Source organism: Ursus arctos, unplaced genomic scaffold (assembly GCF_023065955.2).
Source record: "Ursus arctos isolate Adak ecotype North America unplaced genomic scaffold, UrsArc2.0 scaffold_16, whole genome shotgun sequence".
In the NCBI taxonomy this organism is placed as follows: domain Eukaryota; kingdom Metazoa; phylum Chordata; class Mammalia; order Carnivora; family Ursidae; genus Ursus; species Ursus arctos.
This window is the reverse complement of record NW_026622830.1, coordinates 11281720-11303440: the sequence shown is the minus strand read 5'-3', so window position 1 is coordinate 11303440 and position 21721 is coordinate 11281720. Positions and strand designations below refer to the sequence as shown.

General features: G+C 53.2%; 1 protein-coding gene across 5 annotated transcripts in view; it reads right to left on the bottom strand.

Moving 5' to 3' along the window:
• Positions 1 to 15977: 15977 nt before the first annotated feature.
• UBE2V1 (ubiquitin conjugating enzyme E2 V1) overlaps positions 15978 to 21721 on the bottom strand; it is a 29797-nt gene continuing 24053 nt past the window's right edge. For 4 of the 5 annotated variants that reach the window (XM_026503716.4, XM_057312475.1, XM_026503719.4 and 1 more), the window contains exons 3-4: positions 19003 to 19128; positions 15978 to 17775 (exon numbers count right to left, since the gene is read on the bottom strand). In XM_026503716.4, the coding sequence (XP_026359501.1) occupies positions 17629 to 17775; positions 19003 to 19128 (273 nt within the window). In that variant the 3' untranslated portion in view covers positions 15978 to 17628. The remainder of the gene's footprint in view (positions 17776 to 19002; positions 19129 to 21721) is intronic. The other variant, XM_026503717.4, reaches the window with a different exon arrangement.

Here is a 21721-nt window from a genome sequence, read left to right as displayed (position 1 = left end):
GGCACAGACGGTCAGCTCTCTTAAGGGTGAGTGGAAATAGCATCCTGTGAGTCTCTCCTAAAAAACACACCAAAACACCTCTTTCTTGGTTTTGATTCTTCCTGATTGCACAAGAGAAGCATGTCCACTGCAGAAACTTCAGGAAGTACAGAAAAATCACAGTTCGAAAGTAAGGCTTCCGCCCTCCCCCCTGCCCACCGCCAGCCTCTCTGGCGGGACTCTCCCAGTCCCCTCTTCCCCGGTGTCCCCGCTTCCAGGCTTGCTCCCCTGCAGTCCCTTACAGGCTACCAGGGTGGTTTTGCACCCCATCACCGGGGACATGTGGCAATGCTGGGGACATTCTGGGTTGTCACGCTGGCAGGGGGTGTGCTACGGGCATCTGGTGGGTGGAGGCCACTACTAAACGGCCTCCAGTGCCCAGGCTGGCCCCGGGACCGAGAATGGTCCAGCTCCAATGTCAACAGTGCCCAGGCTGAGAATCCCGCATTAGACCCAAGTCACGTGCCGTCTGTCCTGTGCTCAGACCTTCCACGGCTCCCACCTCGTACGGAGGACAGCCAAGTCTTCACAGCGGCCACGAGGCCCTGCCGGCCGTGCCCCATCGCCTCCCCGCCCTCCCTCTGTGGGCTCCAGGACACCAGCTCCTCACTCAGAGCCTCCGTGCCACCCACCACTGTCTCTGTCAAATGTCACTTCCTCTGGGAGGCCTCCCTGACCTCCCTATTTACTGTCTGCCCCTCCCTGATCCTTTCTGCCTTCTCTCTCCCTGGCACCTGGCCCTGAAGTCTAACTGACTCGTCCGCCAGGCTCCCCACCCTGAACACCAGCTCCGAGAGGGAGGGGGAAGGCTCGTCCGAGGCAAAAACTTCCTGGCACACAGTAGGGACTCCGCGGATGGATGGACAGTGGACCCTCCGAAGCCCTGATATCTGGGTAGCAGTTGGGGACAGAGAATCCAGATGCTGAAAGTTGGCCACCGAGGGGGAGGCCAGAGGGAATAGCAGGCCCCCAAGGCCACAGGCTGGAGTTTCCCGTACCCAGCAGCCCACCCGAGTCCCTCCAAGCAGCTGTGCCCCTGGTCCCCCGGGCCCACATCACTCAGGTCCTGGCTTCATTACACCAGAGCTTCTCTCACCAGGGACAGCAGGAAAGATGGAGGTGGCTTCAAGGGCAACTCCTGAACCACCTCCAACATTTATGGAGCACCAACTGTATGCCCCCCCTTGGACTGGACAACATAGGGATTGTATCTCATTGATTTCCTGGAGGCCGGGGGTGGTGACTTAACCATCTCCCTGTCCTCAGGACCTAGCACTACAAAATTTATGGAGCGCCTACTGTGTACCAGTGACTATACTGAATGTACTGCCTGCAGGAGAGAGAAATTCTGGACCGTGGATTTAGGGAGGGAGAAAGTCAGTGCCCATTTCTGTGGACGCTTCTAATTTTTTTTTTTTAACAAAAGCAATCTTTTTGTAAAAAATAAAGAATTTCCAAGTAAGAAAAAAGACAACCCTACCACCTACCGATGCTGGGAGGAAATTCAAGAGGCCTTGGAGCCCAGAGGGGGTACCTGGGGGGGCCTGGGAGAGTCTTGCAGGAGGAAATGAGTTCTAGCAGAGGCCCCGGGGTGTGTGGGCAGGAAGCACCCTGTAGGAGGCTGCTGCCCAGACCTGGGGGGAGACAGCTGGTCAGCTGGGGTGCTGATGGTCTGCACCCCAGCCCAGTGAGGACCAGGCCCCTTGCTGTGTGTCCCTGAGTCCAGTGTTCCTTGGTGGAGCGTGTTGCAGTCTTGTTCCTGTGATTACGAGTCTGTCCCCCTGGGGCACTCCTGCACTGGAACCCTGTGAGGGCAGAGCCCACTCTGTCTCATCCACCTGTCTGTCCCCAGGGCTCAGAGCTCACAGCAGGCACCAAAATGCATGTCCTTCCAGAAGCCCCGAATGTGGCTTTTTGGAAATCTGGTCTTTGCAAATGTCATTAGTTTAAGGATGAGACGAGATCCTACTGGATCAGGGATATGCCTACCTCAGTGACTGAGGACAGGGGAGGACACGCAGATACGCAGAAGGTCACGGGGAGACAAAGGCAGAGACCGGAGTGATGTGTCTATGAGCCAAGGGACCCTGCCTGGGAGCCCCCAGGAGCTGGGACAGGCAAGGATTCTGTCCTGGAGCCCCTGGGCGGGCATGGCTCTGCTGACCTGCGTTTCTCTTGTTTTAAGCCACCAAGTTTGGGGGACTTGGTTACGGCAGCGTTTGGACACTCACAGACTTTGCTCACATGGACAAACAGGTGAGGGAAGGAACAAGACAAAAGCAGCTTTGGTGGCTGTCCCCGGCGAGTCGCCCTCATCCCCTATGACTGGGTTTGCTTTCCGGGGTGCCTGCTCAGGCTGCGGGGCTAGGGAAGCGGGAGGCGGTGCAGTGAGGGAGGGGGTGGGCATGAGGAGCTGCTGAGGTGACAAGGCCATCAGGTCGCATAGACATCATCCCCTCCCCCCACACCCACACGGGGTGTGGACATGGGCTTCTGGGGACCTCACCCCTCCTGATGCCTTTCAGATTCGCTGCAGCAGGTGCTTATCCTCAAATACGGACCCTCCTCTGATTGTCCACCCAAGTGACTCTCGTCACCAGAGCCAGGCCGTCAGGAGGGATTTTCTCCACCTCCTGCCCTTGCTCCTTCTGCTGTGGCCTCTGGTGGTCAGGAGGCAGTGGGATGCAGGGGGAAAACCTGAACCCTGGCTCTGCCCTGAGTGACGGGGTGAGTGGCTGCTCTTCTCTGCGCCTCAGTTTCCCCATCTGTAATGGGAAGAATGTCACCTGGCTGTGAGAAAATTGTTGTGGAGGGTGGATGAGACGAGGCTGGTCCTGGGCTGGGGGGGGCACCTGGCCCAGAGGTGCTCACTAAGACTGGGCCCTGCGTCCTGCCTTCCCAGGACACAGCCCTGAATCCTAACGGGGGTTAGCCCTTCCCGGCCTCGGACACTTTCAGAGCCCCAGTCGCTGGCCCATGGCCTGTCCGGTGGCCCCACAAAGCCACTCCACCCCCAAAGAGCTCGATATCTTTAGAAGGACCAAGGCTTGGATTTCATGCCCATAAAATGCCTGAAATCAAAGCAGGGCTGGAGACACGGAGGGTTTTGAAGTTGGCTCAGGGCAGGACGGGCTGTGAAATTCCCAGCGGTCTTGGCCCCTCTCTGGGAACCAGCGTAAACGGGGGCCCCTGGCAGGAGGATAGCGGCCAGGTACAAGGGGGCATCTGTCATTGTAGCAATATCTGAATTCCAAAAAAGACTTGATCATACCAAGTTTTAGAGAAGACGGTGGGGAAAACTCAACTGGAAACGCCCCTTTTCCGGTGTTAGAGGCAGAGAGGGAGCCAGCGGTTGGGCCCCGAAGCAAGGATCTTAAATACCTCCCCTGCCACTTAATTTGCTGTGTGACTTCAGGCAATTCGCCTGACCTTTCTGTGCCTCAATTTCCTCACCTGCCAAATGGGAGATAATCATCTCTCCGTCACAGGGCTGCGTTGCGGGGGAACTTAGTGGTTCTGTGTGGCATGCTGGCCCAGCCCCTGGGTATGGTGGGGGCACAGGTCCAACCATTGTCATTTTTCCTAATGACACAGACATCAGCTTCTCCTGAACCGAGGGCCTCCTATGTGTTGGGCCCTCCACAGGCATCGTCCCACCAAATCTTCCCATGGTTGCAGGAGAGGGGGTATCGTGCGCACCCCCCGGCTGCAGCTGGTGACCAGAGAGGAAGGACTCTTGCCCGGGGCACGCAGCTGGTGGGGCTCCGGGCTGCGATGTAAAGCCCAGTCCTCTGGCTGCCCCGTCCATCGTCCTCATCACTTCCCTTCAGGAAACCTGAGGAGCTAAAGGGAGAAGAGAAAAGCCCCCCACGTTCTCACAGGCTGGGGCAGGGCTTCTCCACCTCACGCTCTTGACATTCCGAGCTGGGTCACCCCCTGGTGTGGGCTGCCCTGTGCGGGGTCTTCAGCAGCACTCCTGGGCTCTGCCCACCGGAGGCCGGTAGCTCCCCTGAGCTGTGACGACTAAAAATGTCTCCAGGCACGGCCATGTGTCCCAGGGAGGGGGCAGCCCCTGGCTGGCAGCAGGGCCGGAGGAAGGGTGTTAAATGTTGGAGCGTTTCCTCCCTGTCTACACGCACGCACGCACGCACGCACGCACGCAGACACACTTAAAAAAGTAGATGAGTGTTTCAGCCAAGTCCTACGTTTTCCCATAAAACTTTAGCTGGGTGACAATCACACATGTGTTTGGCTTTGGCAAATCTGTCTTCTTGGGAGGGGGGTTAAGGAGCGAGAGGGGGCTGGTGCAGGAAGAATGGGGTGACTCTGGTGCCCGTGAGCCGGAGGGAGGGTGGGGGTGGGCTGTGCCCACTTGCTGGCCTAGGCCGTGGGCACCCTGCTGTGCCGAGCAAACCAAAAGTTCAAAATCTAGGCTTTCAACCCACACGCTCCTAGATCCTCTGTGAGGTGCAGCAAAGAGCCGACTGGATTCTGGGGTGGAGGGACAGTGGGGGGCGGGTTTGTGGGGGTGTTTGCAGCCTCTCACTGGGACCTCTCTCAGGGGCCACTGTGACCACACCTGGGGTGGGGGTGGGGTATTTTTCTCCCTGACCCTGTACCCCATCTGTGCCACAGGGGGCCTTGAGTCTCTCCTGGTCACTCTGAACCTCCAGAATTTTCCCTTTCTCTGTAGCAGGACCCAGCCTAATCTCACTCTCCAGGTCAACTCATGATTGACAGGGAGGCCCCATTCTTGCTGCTGCACAGATGGGGAAACTGAGGCTCAGCGAGAGACCAGGGCTGCAGAGTTCCAGGCCCAAAGCTCTGGAACCCAGGTGTGCCTCCACATCTGGGGTGTGTCACTCAGGGGCTCACGGCTCCTTGGGGCACCCCCTTGTCTGGACCTCCTCTGACCAATCCAGGGCCTCCAGAGCAGGGGAGAAGAAATCAAGACATGCTGAGCAGAGAAGCAACAGAGATGCCTAGAGCCCTGAGGCCAGGGCCCTGCACCACCGGCCCCATCAGTGGCCACCTGAGCGTCTGCTTTGCAGAAGACGCCCCCCAACACTGTGTGCCGAGGGAGGCCGAGGGCTGACAGCTCCCTCACACAGTGAAGCCCACACTGAGGGCCCATTATCATTCCCATTTCACAGACCAGGACACTCAGGCCCAGAGGTCAGTGGCTTGCCCAGACTCACAGAGCAGTATGTCGCGGTGCTGGGGTTTGAACCCAGGCTGTCTCCTTCAGAGCCCATGTTTACCTACCAGCTGTGTTATACGGTTTGTGGACACACACACACACACACACACACACACACACGCAGTCTCAGCTGCTTCCCAGTTTCAAGGACTCCTATACCCGTCTTCCAGGTCCTCTGGGAGCCCCCATCGGCCACTTACCAGCTGTGTGTCTTTGGGCCAGTGGTGCTTCTCTGCTCCTTGGGGTCCCTGCCCTCTCCCCCCACAGCCCAGGGCTGTGCTGTTTCCAGGAACTTGGGCCAGCAGGTGTTCCACTGAACCGAGAGCCCCATCAGCAGAGCCCGTTCTGTGATTTAGCTGAGCAGGGCTTTGGGGGTGCAGAGAACCCCCCGCACAGCCCACACAGGTTTGTCCCTGGCTGGCCGGCTGGGGTCGGACTCCCTCTTCTGTCAGCCTGAGGGTCATGTATCTATGATTGCATAAGAAGTGCTGGCCTTGGATAAAAGTGTCAGGGGCCTCAGGCCAGTGGATCGGTCCTGGGCTGGGGGTGAGCAGGGGGTTGGCGGTTCCCTCCTAGGGCTGAGTTCCTGGGGGTGGCGGGGGGCACTCAGAGCTCTGAGTCACAGTCTGTGGTCAGGCTGAGGGGAGCAAGGCTCAGGGATGAGCAAACACCCAGGAGGCTGGCCTCTCTCAGCATCTCGGGGCCTGTGGGGAGGTTGGGGGACGAGGCAGCAGCAGGAGCTGCGGGGCCAGCGGACTTCCTCTGACGATCATTTAGGCCTCGAATTCTTCTGTAAAAATGGGTTTGGTAAATAGTGCCTGCCTCTTAGGGCTGGGGGAAGATAGCTCGTGATGTGCCCAGCACACAGAAAGAAGACGCTCCTTAGGACCCGTTATTCTTAGTTCCTGGGTCACCTGGCCCCCCACTCTGCCCTCACGGGGGCCCAGAGGGAAAGCTCTGGATGAAGACTGTTTGGGTACAGATCCCGGGTTTGGGGGGTCACCCTATCCTAGTGACTTAACTTCTCTGTCTCAGTGTCCTCATCTGTAAAATGGGGGCACCTACAACATCACAGGACAGTGGGGAGGAAAAGTAATATTGGGAGTTGGGGGTGTGATGCCCTTCAGGCCCCAGGGTTTAGTCCATGCTGAATAAGCTGAGCTCGCCAGGCTGCTCAAGGAGCTGACAAGTGTCATGGTGGGGTTGGGGGTAGGCGCTTAAGGCTGTGTGACTGGTGGGAGGCCAACGTGGTCAGAGTGACTCTCACTTTGTGGCTCAGAGCTGTGTGATCTTGGGCCAGTCACTCAGCCTCTCTGGGCCTCAGTTTAATCCTGTTAACATCAGAAGACCCCAGGGTCATGCAGCAGAGGGCTGAGTGGGGCCTGGAGTCTAGTCCCGGCTGTGCTCCGTGCCTGGTGCAGGGCTGTACCCATGAGGAGAGGCGCAGGGCACCAATGGCTCCAGGTCCCTGGCCCCGGCGGGCTTACGTCTGCAGGAGGGGGACCTGTGCCAAATTTGAAAGCGTGAACAACAGAAGGTCTTTTTCTTCCTGTCCATGCTGCTCCTGGGAAACTCAGATTTGGGCCTTAAACTCCATTTCTACACTGCCCACTGCAGATCTGTCCTCCACCCCAGCGTCTGTCCCTAGCCCCAGCTTTTCACTCAGCTCTGGGCCCCACCAGCCTCCTCCACCCCTCTGTCTGGAGTCACAGGCCGTGTAGCATACCCAGTCCTGAGTGCCCCCCCACCTGACTCCAAGCACCCCCCTGGCCTGGGACAGGAAAAGGCAACTCCAGTCTCCCTGGGCTGAGCCTAGGACCGGGGCTCTCTTCTCCTCTCCCCTGCCCCTCCCTTGCACCCACTCCATGGGCTTGCCATCTGATCATTCTGCATTTCGTGACTCTAAGAGGCCAGGACAATAACTGGAGAGACGTACAATGTGGAAAAAATGTGCATCCTTGAGTCAGTGAAGTGCCATGTCCAGCAGCCAAGCACTCCTTACCCACCGCCTGTGGCAGCCCCGTGCTCTCCTCCCACCCTCCCCACCCTGGTCCATCTCCGTCACCTCCCCGTCCCCTGCTTTCACCCTCACCCCCAGCTGGTCTGTCCTCCACCTGCAGCTAGAAGGACTCTGTGAAAACCAGAGTCACATCCTGTTGCTCCTTTGCAGTTTCTGGCTCCCTCCGAGAAAAAGGCAAATCTTGACAAGGTCCTGCATGACGTGTCCCTTGTCACCCGGAACTCACCCTCTCCCTGATCCCCTTGCTCACTCTGCTCCAACCACCCCAGCCTCTTGGCTGTTTCTCCAACAAATCAGGCATGTTCCTGCCTCAGGGCCCTTGCACTGGCTGCTTCCTCTGCCTGGAATATTCTTCCCCCAGGTATCCACATGACTCACTCCCTCATCTTCTTCAGGTCTTTGTTCAAATGCCCCCTTCTCAAATAGAGGTCTTTCCTGCCCCACAGCAATCAGCCCCCTCTGCCTACCCTGCTTAATGTCGATAGCATTTATCACCAACCAATAGTCTACATAATTGAATTTTTACTTCTTTGTTTCTTCCTACCCGCCTCCACGGTCGCCACCCCAGAATGCCAGTTTCACAGACAAGTGTTTCTGGCCTGTTTTGCTCTCTGCTATATTCCCTGAGCCTGGGGCAGAGCCCGGCACACAGTAGGTGCTCATTAAATACTTGTTGAATGAATTTGGAGGTGGGGATGCTGACACATCTCTGGGTTATCTGGGAAGCTTTAGGGAGCGCTATGCTTGGGAATCACCCTGCAAACGGTGGAGTGGAATCCTCCCCAGACACCACGGCTGGGTCAGCATGTTCTCAGTGGGGGTTTGTGGGAAAGGGGTGGCTGAGGGTCCTGGTGTTTACAGCCAGATTCCCAGAGCCGCGTCCTGATCAGGGGCCAGGTCAAGAAGGGGAGACAAGGGGGCTCCTGGGTCTGGCTTTAGGCCTCTGACCACAGTGTCAAGTTTGTGGAGAGAAAGATCAGGAAGGCAGTGGGGTCAGTGTGGCCGGAAGTGGCCGGCCCAGTCTTCTGGCCTGAATTATCTGGGAAGAAAAATAATCACATTCCAAGGAACCCATGGCTTGGGCGGCGGAGCCACTTGTGGGGGTGGGGTGAGGAGGCGAGGGGCAGGGCTGGCCTGGGTAGGTGGTGGCCCTGCCTGAGGCTCAGAGAGGTCAAATGATCAGGTCAGGGTGACCCCAGATGGCTAGGATTTGGACTAGGCCAGGGGAGGCACCCCCAAATTGTGAATGGCTGGGCATGGCAGCCAGGGCACAGCTCCTGGGGAGGGGAGACCACTGCTGTAGGCTGGGGTGCACCTCGGGGACCCTGCAGCTGGCTAAGCTGCCACCTCACACCAGGCGGTGTCCACTCCCATCCCCCAGATCCTGGTGGGGGCAACCAGGCCCACAGAGCGGGCTAGTGACCCTACAAGCCACCGATAGGGCCCCAAAGACCTGATGGCCCTTCCTAGGATGGTCCTGAGGCCCAGACCTGGGGAGAATGACTGAGGTTGGTAATAACAGTATTGATAAGAGCTCGTATGTGTTCCACTTTCCTGTACTGTCTTATTTTACCCTTACATTTACCTCATGAGGAGGTCACCCTGTTGCCATTGCAGGTCCCCAAGGACCTGTGGGGTCTGCCTCCATCTCACCCCTATGCCCAGATCCTCACACACTCTCCTCCAGCCACCCTGGCCTACTTGTTGTTCCGTCATCCCATCAAACTCATGCCAGCCTCAGGACCTTTGCACCTGCTCTTCCCTCTGCCAATTCTTTTTCTAAATCAGCACTCAGCTCAGATGTCACCTCCTTAGAGGTCTTCTCTGACCACACATCTAAAGCAGTTCCCCGCCTTTTCTCCTAGCACATGAGCTCACTGTACTGTTTTTATTGCCCCAATCCAGTTGTTACATTATCTTGTATACTCATTATTTCCTTACTCTGTGTTTCCCATGCCCGGAACGACAGCAGTGTGAGGGTAAGAGACTTTTCTGCCCTATTCTCTTCTGCAACTCCAGTGCCTGGCACAGAAGAAGCCGTCCCAATATATGTTGAATGGACAAGTGTCAGACAGACATGTCCTCTCTCTGTGCTTCTCTCATGACTGGATGTGCCAATAAGCCTACCTTTTAGGAAAGATCTCATTTCACCGTGGCTGGACTCCAAGACAGGATGGGTTGGGGGTTCTTCTGTGGCCCCTGAATCACCGCCTTTCTCTGAGGACATTGCTGCTGCTGCTGGAGCCTCCTGCCCACTCTGGCCCAGGGAAGTCAGATCTCAGCTCCGCTCCCCCTCTCCACCCCATGCCCCTTGACAAGCCCACGTGGACTCTGAGCCAGTTTGCAGAACACAGAAAAGGAGGCTCAGGCCAGATGTGGGGGAATGTCTGGGGCTGTGCAGGAGCCCTTACACCCAGAGGTAGAACTGGAAAATCATTCCCAGCCAGGCTACATATGAGGCCAGAGCATGTGTGGGAGACGTCTGGGATCAAGCTGATTAAACTGGGGCAGGAGCAGCTAGACTGGGTCTGTTCATTCATTCATTCATTCATTCATCAGGCATCACCTCCCCCGTGCCCAGCACAGGGCCTGGCACAGCATATCCGTGTGTCTATTTATCCATCCATTCAGGCATTGTGGACTTTTAATGCGATGATGTGACATACATCTTCCTACTCCAGGGCCTTTGCTCTTGCTGTTTCTTTCACCCAGAACTATCCCCCCTGCCAGGCAGGCCCTCCACACACTTGGGAGTCACCTCCTCAGAGGGGCCCTCTCCGCCCAGTGCTGCTGCCCTTCCATCCCCTTCATTTACTTGGGTATGTGCTTAATGCTTCAAAAATGACATTGGCCAACTCCCCCATTCAAACATCTGCTCCACGAAGGCAGGGAATCTTTGTTTTTTCCCTAGTTGTATCCCCAGCATAGCAAGCACTTATCATAAATGCTTGTTGGATGAATGCTCTCCTGGGAAAGCTCAGGGATGGGGGTGGTTCCTAACCCAGAGGACTCGGTGACCTGCAGACTGGGGCCAGGAGGGAGCCTGGGGAGCAGGTGCAGAATGGTTTTATCTCAAAATGCCTTCCTCCAAAGGCAGCATTAAAAGGTAGCTCAGAGGTGGCAACTGGTGATTAAATGTAAAAAAAAAACAAAAAAAAAAACAAAAAAAACCCAAAAGCCTTTAATCCATTGTCATCATAAAAATTGCGGTATTTTACTAAATCCTGGTATCTGGCTTCTCTCTTGAAAAATCAAAAGATGTGGTCATCCTGAGTCCATATTCCAGGGGTGAATAGGTCAGGTTTCCAGGTCGCAGAGGCCCTTGAGGCGTCTGGGGTAGAGCTCCTCCAGGTATGGGGGAGGAGGTTGCACGCCCTGTCCGGGTTCCCTGCAGGGCCCTTTTTGCCAAATGCACACATGCAGACGCCTGAGAGCCCAACTCGGAAGTGGTTCCTCCCTGCCACATCTGTCCCTGGGGCTGGGCTGGGAACAGAGGTGTGGCCCGCAGAGCCGGTGCAGCGGTCTGCAGCGCGCGGGCGCCCTCTGCTGGCCCACAGCGGGTTGCAGCTCTGAGCCCGAACTGGGCACCAAGGGCCCGGAGCCCTGGGAAATTTCTCTTTTCTGTTCTGTTCAGGAGCTAACTAATGTTTCCTGAGGGTTAGCTGTGTGCTGAGGACTGTGAGAATCCCACTACACGTAAAGCCTCTGGTAATCCTTAGTGCACCCCTGTGGAGTGGATACAGAGAGGTTAAGGAGCCAGCTCGGGGCCACATGGGGGTAGATGGATGAGCTGGGGTTGGCCCACCTGACTCCTGGCCCCGGTGCCCTGCACTGGGGTCCGGTGACGAAGATCACGTGAAGATCTCACCTCTACTCACGCACTCGTCTGCTTGTCCTTCCATCTACCCACCATTTACAAGCTTCACTTGGAACGGCCAAACGCAGCTGATCCCTCCACCCACTCACCCACCCACCCTGCTGCCCAAATGTCATTTACTGAGTTCATGGCAGAAGCAGGTGGAGGCGTCACAGGCCATCGAGACCCCATGCCACCCACCTTCTCTCTGTCCGTGGCCGGGAGAGGAAGGCCCAGGCCCAGCTCTGGGGAGTCATTCACCTGTTCATTTAATGCGTTCTAACTTTGGCATTGCTTCTCGGCATTGCGGGCACAGCAGGGAACGCACCAGAGGAGGCACTCGCCTGCGGGAGATCCCCTCCAGTGAGGGAAAGAGGAATAACTCAATCAATACATCAGATTGTTAGATACTAGTAATTGCCAAGAAAAAACGCAAAATGTGGGCAGAGAAGGATGGGGGCTGGGAAGGCCTCTCTCTCAAGGACGCCCGTGAGCCGCCGTCCTGGTGCTGGGAAGTCGGCCACACGGAGAAGAGAGTGAAGAGCACTCTAGGCTGAGTTTCTGTGTGGAGGCGGGGCACGGCTGAGAGCCCAGGGAGCTGGCGGTGGCTCGCGCTGGGAAAGTAGTGGTGGATGTGAGAACTGGCTTCTGGAAGGAAGTTTCTTAGTGCGCCCACTCACTGGCATGAGATCGGTGCTTTTCCTAGCGACGCCAGGGGGCAGGACACATCAGAACACACACCCCTCACGCAGCAAGCTCTGGGTGGGGTCAGGAGGCCACGCTGCTGGCCACATGCCTGTCCTCATCCCTATTCGTTTATGGGACTCTGAGGTGGACAGGCCTTGAGCAGGGACTGAAAACATCCTCAGCTGATCACAAGGGAAGTTGAGCAACTCGTACTGCAGCGCCCTTGATGGCTGGTGAAGGGGGCTGCCCGCCAGCCAACCTGCCAAGTACACCAGACCCATCTGTTGATGCTTCAGAAGACCGTCTCAGACAGTGAGAACTCCTTTATGTAAGGCACTCTCACGGATCGGTAGGAAAAAGGAACAAAGAGGACATGGTCGAGAGGAAAAAACGGGACTTTTCACCTTGAGAAGACACAGCCTCACACATGAGAACATGCCCAGGAAACTAGGGGATGGCCACTCAGCTCAGGCCTGGGCAGCAGGTGAGAACTGGCCCATGTCATGTAGCAGCCAGGGGCCTCACGGTACGATCAGAGCGGGGGGGGGGGGGGGAGCTGTCCCTCATTGTTGATGGAAGAGGGGTGAGTTGATACATCTTTGGCAGTCAGCTTGAAATGACAGCAAGTGTCCATGTCCTTGGATGGAGAAGCCCACTCCCAGGCCCTGACTCCACAGATGTGTGTCTGCACACGCGTGTGCACACACAAAAGTGCTGCAAAACATCAGAGACCACCTCCGTGTCCATGAGGGCCGGGTCACCTGGGTGGGGGCACGCTGTGTACTGGGTGCTCGGCAGCTGTTCAGAACCACATGGCTGTTCCCTTGGTGCTGCCCCGTGGGGACCCCGAGAGGCCCTGTTTGGGAGGAAACCATCCAGGGGAAGAACAAAGTGGAGGCCACCTTCCCAGTTACGCTAAACACAATGGTGGGAAGGAGAGACAGGGAGAGGACACAGGAGGACGGGTCTGCACGTGCGTACCGCCTCTCAGAGGGCCCACAGCCTGGGGCTGGTCCGGAGAGGATGGGGTCAGAAGCGGGAGAGAACCTCACCTTCCATCCTATTCCCTTTCTACTGTTTGAGGTTACTTTCTAGGTCCATGTGCTCTCTCTTTCGTCAAGACAGAAATGGGAGTCTCCAGCTCAGGTTCGCAGATGAACGTCCTTTGCAGGGATGTGATGTGCTGTCCGTCCTTTGCTACCAGCGTGGCCACCTCCTCTGTCCTTATCACAACTGACAATACAGTCTGCTTCTCACCAACTGGACACTTTCACATCTGAACATTTCTGGGTTGGGACATTCCTTATCATCAGTAGGGGCCTTTTTTTCTTCTTTTTTTAAAGATTTTATTTGACAGCGAGAGCACGCGCACGCACATGCACAAGCAGGGGAACGGCAGAGGCAAGAGGGAGAAGCAGGCTCCCCGCTGAGCAGGGAACCCGATTCAGGACTTGATCTGAAGGCAGACGCTTCACCGACTGAGCCGCCCAGGCGCCCCAATCGGTAGGGTCTCACACTTGTGATGACAGCATGTTTTCTTGGCGGTACATAGAATAATGGTACAGCTCGGTGGACTGCATCATCTGCTGCAGTGAAACCTGGGTCTGTTTCCTGTGGGTCCTGCAGCAACTCTGGTTTCTTAGAACCTTCCACCCGTGCCACAGGTGGAGCTGGCCCTGCTCCGAGGACCCGTGGTCTGTCCCAGGGGTCAAAGGCCACCATGGTCACCATCTTGGGAGAGCCAAGGTGCATTTGGTGACAGAGCCTAAGGTATGCAGAGCTCTCCCATGGCTCGCCAGCTATATTGGGACTTTGTGCTACACACAGAATGAAAAGTTGGTCAGTTGACACACTCGTGTTGGGAGATTTCACATAAAAATCTGCATTCACAGTTTGTCTGGCAGCTGGCATTCACTGAGCCCACCTCCCCAGCACACGTACCGGTCCCCACCCACCCGCACGGCATCAGGCACACACCGGAACTCCATTCGTGGCCTGTGCCTTCTTGTCCACGGTGAGACGTCTCACAGCAGCACTGAGGCTGGCTCGGAGCACTAAGACCTCCCCTCCTCCAAGGTCACCTCCAAGCAACGTGAGGCGGCTTGGACTAAAAGCAAAAGCAGGTAACCTCATGTCATCCCAAGAAAGCCTTTAAGGTGCGTCCAGGTATTGCGCGCACAGCGCAGACCGATGTAGTCTGTACAGCCCCCAGCCCGGCAGAGGATGAGTCGCAGGCTGGAGACCGGCTCTCACAAGCGGCCCTTCCTTAGAATTTCCTCCGCTGCTGAGTAAGGAAGGGGAAATCCCTGATGCTATGCCCCAAGGGACTCTGATGACAGAGTAATACGGAGCAGGCACAAGCAAGGAAGGGGAACGTGGTTGTGTCCGCTAGCTCCCTGAAGGCAGGGAGGGAGCACAGAAGAACAAGAGGCCAAGCAGGGAGCCCTGCCAGCCAGGGCGGACAGAGCAGCAGCACGTGGAGTCTGTGCCATTTACTCCACACCATCACTACTCGCCGCACCAGTGCCCCCGTGCTGCCCCCACCCAGAAGGCTCCACGAACTTTCCCAGCAGGGCAGAGACAAGCTCAAGAGCCCTGCCCTCATCCGAAGATGGAGGTCCAAGGTCACGGGGTAGTAGAGACCCACCACAGTTCGCTGTTGGTGTATCAGAGGGGGTGCTTCCTCTCCCACTCTGATCACCCTGGAGAGCTCCGTGCACCCCCACACCCTGCAGGTCTACACAGTGAAAAAGAACCCAAGTATCTTCTCTCAAGAGCAAAGACCTGGCAGGTACTGGGGACTGGAGGCATGTGAGCCGAGGCCACCTGGTGAAGCAGTGCGCTCAGCCCCCTAGACACGCGCTTCTTCTCTGCCCTAAACTTAGGCCCGAATTGCAGACCACCTGTAAACCCATTCGCAACAATGTGGAGCAAATCACAGGACCATGGGACATAACCACAGATCAGACCCCGTGATCACAAGACGGCTCCAGCTGCGTTTCTGAAAGCCCTGAGGTCAGGCTGTGTGGCGCACTGAGAAGGTGAAGGGTGCACACTCCAGCATTTTGATGGCTGTTCTCTCTGGAGGTCACGCAGCACATTAGAGCTGCCACCTCTAGACTTAGCCTTGAATTTGCCTTGGGGTTTTCCAGCAGCATTTTGAAATAATTTTAGAACCTCCCCTGTCCTTTCCCTCCCTCGGGGGAGCTAAGGACTAAGGGCGAAGAACCCACAGCTGAAAAAGGCAGTAATTCACTCTGGAGGCCTCCTAGGGGCCCATCTGGCAGAAATTCGGACAGTGCTTTCTGGAGGGTGGCCTGGTGGGAACAATCTGACTCTACCCAGGCACCAGGTTCTGACATCTGAGCTGGCCCCAACAGCCACAAAGGAATGGACTGGCTCCTGCCACAGGACACCAAGGTCATGTCTGCTGGTGGTTGGGACCACAGCAGGAAGTTCAAGTCCTGGATACAAACAGCCACAGACACGTTTCCACCCCATACACAGTAGGCAGTAGTCAAACTGTCGATTGTCAGGCAAAACTCTTATCTCAAACACCAGAAATCCATGTGGAAGTCCCATTTTCCCCTTCCTAACAGACTACTAAATCCAGCTGGTAAGTAGGTACTAGAGGGGACTTAATAGCTAGAGTCCCACAAAGCTACTTAAATACCAACCCCCCCCCCACCTTTTCACCATAATCTTGTCACACAGGGGTTGGCAAACTGTGGTCCACGGGCCACATCGGACCCACTGCCTGTTTGTATACAGCCCCTAATGAAGAATGACTTTTACAGATGAACATTTACAATGGATTTGATAAATCAGGAACACTAACTTTAAATTCCAGCAAGCAAAATGTTATCCTCTAAAAACAGAATTCTTCTCATTAGTAGACCTTCTCATTAGAAAAGAACGATATTCAATCACTAGATTTTGAATTCCATCAATAAACAATTTTGTGGAAATCCGTTTTCTCTCACTATATAAATATTTACACAGTATCTTCAATTTTGCCTATTGGCCCACAAAGCCCAAGTATTTACTGACTTAGGCCCTTGGTGGAAGGAGGTTTGCCGACCCCTGATTTAGGACATCAATTTGAATCCCAAAGCATCTAAGATATCAAATTCTGTTCCTCAATCATATGCCAAGAGGAAGAAGGGCACAGCTTCTTAAATATTAACGCACACTTTTTTTTTATTATATTAAAATCAGGCAATGGTCTGACAATAAAAAGGCTGCTTATGGAATACTGTTATGTTCAACTTTACTTACAGGATGTTAAATCCTTAGAACTAAGGTATCCCCCAGAAAAAGATTAATGGAAACATCGATTGCTTTTCAGACTTGATAGTTGCTGCTTCAAAAGGTGGTTTTATACAAACACTAAATTAAAAAAAAAAAAAAAAAAACCTTTAGAATACAATGAATCGCTTTTATTTCGGTATGCATCCACATCTCAGCATTTAGTGGTCCTGAACAGAAAAGTGGAAAAATGCAGCAATTTGCCAGGAAGTCAAGCCCGCCAATTTCGGGGATCTGCTGTGCACACCGAGTTCTTTCTGAATCCCTGCTGAGGACCGTGAGAAGCAGCAGCACCAAAACCAAAGTACGCACCGAATTCAAGGTTCTTTTTTGTTCCAGTTGTCAGATTCCAAACTAGACCCAAATGGATTGTAAGATGACCATATGAGAACCCTGTTTAAAACTTCAATTTTTAAAAGCAAAAGCAATTACAGGAAAAGAAAACAATTCATTCAGAGGATCGTGTGTGCTTACAAGTGTCTTCTGTGGCCTTTCTCCAAGTTTAACCACCAAGCACTTTGAGAGCTGGCAGGTCTGAGTACCCCTGGTGACTGTTCTTTTCACTTTATCAAAACCTGAGCTAAAAAACTGCATCAGCTGACGATGACAGCAGAGGGTGGCAGGGCTGAGGACCCAATATTCATTCCCAGGCTGGTGGAGAGTGAGTAAATGTGGTTCCAAAACTAAACGAGGGAAGTCAGAGACTCTTTCCAACCTTACCTGATGGCTTCTGGCCAAAGCAAGGAAGTGTCGTGGAAAGTGTTGGGTGGTGATGGTGCAAAAAGGGTCTTGAGGAGGAGGAAGGGAAAAGCAGCACCCCTCGATAAAGGTGGGGGAGAAGATATGGGGAAAGCCCTGAATTCCTCACCAAAGGCCAATTTCAGAGGGGAGCAGAAGGGGTTACAATCTATGCTTCGGCCAAGGGTGGTCATGGGAAGTGGAGAAAGGATGATGGCTTGGAGGGGGGAGGGCTTCATTTAAGACTTAAAAAAAGAAACCAGGGGTGCAGCTGGAGCACCCCCGCACACCCAGCAGTAGTCCCACAGGCTGCGACCTGAAACCTTCACGCCTACTCTGGCAAGCCACCCCAAGCTGGAGGGCTGTTGCAGGGAGGGAGGGAGGGAGGCAGGAGGAGGAGGAGGGGAGAAGGCAGAGACCCCAGGCCATGTAATCAGCAGCAAGGTGACTGTGTGATGTGTCTTTTCACAGTTGAGTTAGATGTGCCCCACCGGTTATGATGGGAATCAATTTAAATATACTTTCTTGATCCCAGAAGTTCAACTATGTGGACAGTGGTTACACTTGACAGGATGATTTGTTATAGCACAACTTATATATTTCAAATGGACAAAAAATTAGTATCGTTTACAGTATCTTAAGATAAATTGCCTTTGAATGCGAGCTTCCTTTCCAGTACTTTGAGGTCTACAAGACGTATCTAGAAAATGTACTACTGTGGAAAATGACTGCTTAAATCGAATGGGGGGGAGGGGGAGGGCCTGTGGTTTCTCTTTTTGATTAATTGCTGTAACACTGTCCTTCGGGCGGCTGAGGAAGCTTCATGTTTTCTTTAGACATCATTAGGCGCCGGAGCTCTTGCAGGACAACTTTGATGCTATATGAATTCTGCCATTTTGCTAGCACTGATATGGCTCTTGGGTCCACCTACGAAAAGGAAAACAAAAAACTGTCAGGCTCTCAAACAAATGAATCGCTATATGCTGGAGCAAAGCGGCAGATAGGAGTAAAATGCATTTTTCAAGCTGAACACGCCCATCACATCACACAGTGGTATCTGACATGCAGAATTACCTGCGTGATTCCCTCCCTCCGGTCAGTCTGTGTTTCCCTGTTTGCGTCCCAAACCCTCACTGTTTGGGAGAAGGAAACTAGGGATAAGTAAAGCCACCCTTAGAGAAATGGCCCTGACACTTGGCAAGAGTCCAGCTGGCTCTAGAACAGTGACCTGCTCTCCTGGACTGGCTGCCACTGCTCAGGGCTGGTCCTTTCCCGACTCCACACCCAGGTGGTGGGTGCTAACGACGCACAGCGCAGTAAGGAGCAAAGGCAAGGCCCAGATTAACACTCTTGTGACAGGACCCTTCTCCAAGCCACACTCTCTCGAGGTAGTGCAGCAATTCCCAAAAGAAATCTCCCAAAGTGTAGGTAGAGTTCTGGGTTCAGGACTGTCGGTGGAACTCAGATGCAACATGAAACCCTGAACACACAGCAACAAGGCTCATCTCTTTTTGCCTTTCCTTCACGTCTTCTGAATACCTCAAAACAAAGGCTTAGCTCACACGATGCTAACGTGTAAACCCCCTCGACGCTTGCTGATATCCCCTTTGAACAAGAGAGCCAATCTCAAAGGCTCAAAGCCTTTGGCAAGAAACCTATGGAGGAAGAATTTATTAACATCACTTTGATTTTGTGGTATTTACTGTTGCCATTACTGCCTTCTGATGACAAGTGAGACTGGTTTTCTATTTATGGGAGTAAAAATAAACTTAAAAAGCAAGGCCATTAAAGGGGAAAAACAGCATGTCCCATAAATAAAGCTCAGGAAGTACAAGTATGAGCCTGGACAGGCCTTTGCGCCTCTGGGCCTCAGGCTCCTCATCTCTGCCTCAGGAGGGTGTATCGTGAAGACAGAACGAGCTCCTCTCTCAAGCGAGCAGCACGGTGGTGGCCCAGAGTGAATGTCACACGGACGATGATTTAAATATAGCTGGGGAACAGGCCCTCACCCCGAATCTGCGTATGTTCGTACTGCAGATTTCAGCATCAAACAACCAAGAAATATACGGACTGAGGGCCACAGTGCCCCTGATGTTTAAGTACAAAGCATTTCTCAACCCAAAGGAACAAGTATGGGCAGGAAAAACAACTTACCACTCCATTAGAACTATTAACTCCATTCATATTAATTTTTGTTACAAATCTTACAAAGGGGGGTGCTTCTGGGTATTTAGGTCCACATTCTATTTTAAGGCTGTATATTCGGTTTTCATAAATTGTCTGGAAAAAAAAGGTACAGAGACATCAGGCAATTACAAACCATGAATTCAAAAAGGCAGATCTCGTGAAACCCCATTTACTCCTGCCTGCAGAACTTGGGCGTCTGCTTCCTTTGTAGAGTCTACTTGTTATCTGTTAGGTCTGCAGGGACGAGGCCCCACCTTAGTGTCTATGACCTCTTGTCTCGGGGGAATACGAAGAAAATTTAAAACAGGATCACTGAAGTTTCAAGTTAGTGTTATTTCAGTTCAATCAGATGGACTTGTTTTTATGTTGATTTCTCCACTTTGCAGACCCGTCCTGTGCTCTGCACAATGGTAAGAGGCATTCTTCACTCTGGGAAGCCACACTAAACGTTTACTCACGCCAGGGTCAGCAGCCAGTGCATCAACCAGCACTGTGTGCAGAGCACAGAACAGGCAGCTCTTTAGAAGAGCTTCACAATGAAACACGAGTTAGGGGGTGTGGGTGCACACACGAGAGCCGCTGTCCCACTTCCTCATCACTTTGGGGTTCTGTGCCGCACCATCTCTCCCTGCACGCTTTACGTTGGCCTGAGAGATTATAGGCATGTAGTGGGTGAGGTGAGGAGCCAAGGATGCCAGGCCTGCAGAGGAAAAGACTGTCCTTCTTCAAATGCCAACTGTGGCTCTGTAGAAAGACACTGGAAAGTCTAACCCCCCGTGGCAATGAACTTTTCACTGTAACTTCCACCTGATGAACAGCAAAATGCGCTGTCGGTAGCAGGCTGTTCCATCTGCCTAGAGCGCCCTGCTCCCGCCTGAACTACCACACATCCATTAGGACCCAATTCACACATCACCTGCTCAAATGTCACCGAGTTCAGTCATCCTACAGGACAGCTTAGTCCATAGCCTTCTGTCCTATATGAAGTGGCGATGTTATTATTTACATGTCTAAAGATCACCCTGAAAGGTGACGTGTCCCTATTAGATTGGCCCCCTTGAAGGCAGAGGACACCCACCCTCCAATGGGTCCCCCTCTCAGGCACCAGTACTCTCGCCTTCCTCAGCGTCTCCTTCCTCAGTGTCTCCTGCACAAGTAAAGGCTCCTGTGTAAACAGCGACATCTAGCTGTGTTCGGGGGGAATAAATTACAGAAGATGTGATTTAAACCCATGAAAACGTTACTGTCTAAACACGCTGGTCTACCCCTAAGAAAAAAACTGGAACGTATTTTAAAATTCAGAAGGCATTCATAATATACCCACAGAAACCTTTCACATCCACTTAACAGAGACTCCAAACTGTGACAAACCTAAACTCAGTTCTGGATTTCCACCCACCCTCAACCTGCCCTTCCTCTCTTCTTCCCTTATAAATGGCAGTACCATCTAGCAGTTAAAGCAAAACCTAGCAGCCAGCCACAATTCCCTTTTCTCTCACCCTCTACCTTCTAATCAAAAGAAAGTTTCAGCTTCTACCTCCAAGAGCGATCTCACACCCACCCACTTCCCTCTACTGTGCCCCTGGTCTCAATCACCCCAGGTCTCTGCTCTCTCTTGCTCCCCCTACAATCTGTTCTCCACACGGCAGCCTGACTGATCTTTCAAAACCAAGAATTTAACCCCTCCAATTGTGGCTAGTGACCCGAGAAGGAAGCCTGCGTTCTTGGATCAGACCCTGAGCACCCCTGCCTTCCTCTCTTTTTATTCTTCTTCCTCTCCATCTAGCCCCAACGTCTCTCTACCTTGGGGCCCCAAAACCAGTTGCCGCTCTGTGTCCATCCTGCTGCTCTTTGGCTCAAGGGCACCTTCCTCTCAGAAGTCCTCCTGACTCCCCATCTGAAGTCTCCTGTCAGACCTCTCCTGATAAACTAAGAACAATGAGGACGGGGCCTCAACAGAACCGGTACTCAGATGTTTGACTTGAATATTGCTCTTTACAAGTTTATAGAATGAATAGCTCGTTGCAGCTAAGGTGCTCCCTCAGAAGACAAAAATTCACTCAGTCAACACAAGAAGGAAGCAAACAGGGATTTATGAAAAATATGATAAAAGGTCTATCCTCAGCACCTCGCCCAGCCTCCCTCAGCAGCTATGCACTCAGCAGTATCTGTTGACTGCACGGATCCCAAGTTCATCTCTGGACGTCTGTCTTGCGTTCATCTCAATGTTTTCAGACATATTATATAAAACAGTCCCTGGGGGCATGGGCTTGTGGTAAATATCAAAATCAGTAAGACTTTTAAAAAATATTCAGTATTTCGATATTCGATATGGAGGTTTTGATGCACCAATGTATTCACCTGCCAGCCAGTATGTTTTGTGGCTTATCAGTCTCGAAAAAATTATCTATTAACAACAGCATCAAAATGGTTAAGGTGAGCAGCTTGGTACCAGGATTCTGATTATTACATACATTAAATCATATTATTCCTGACACTATGAAGTCTGATTTAAAAATGTGCGTTCTATGACTAACTTCTCAGAAAGCAAACAAGAAATACTAAATTTCTGACCACTGATGTTCAACTGGCAACTTCACTGGAACACAGTAAAAAATGCCTCAAGTCAAGTCAACATAAAAACACCTGAAGGATCATTAAAAAGTACAAAGCAAGACTTTTGTAG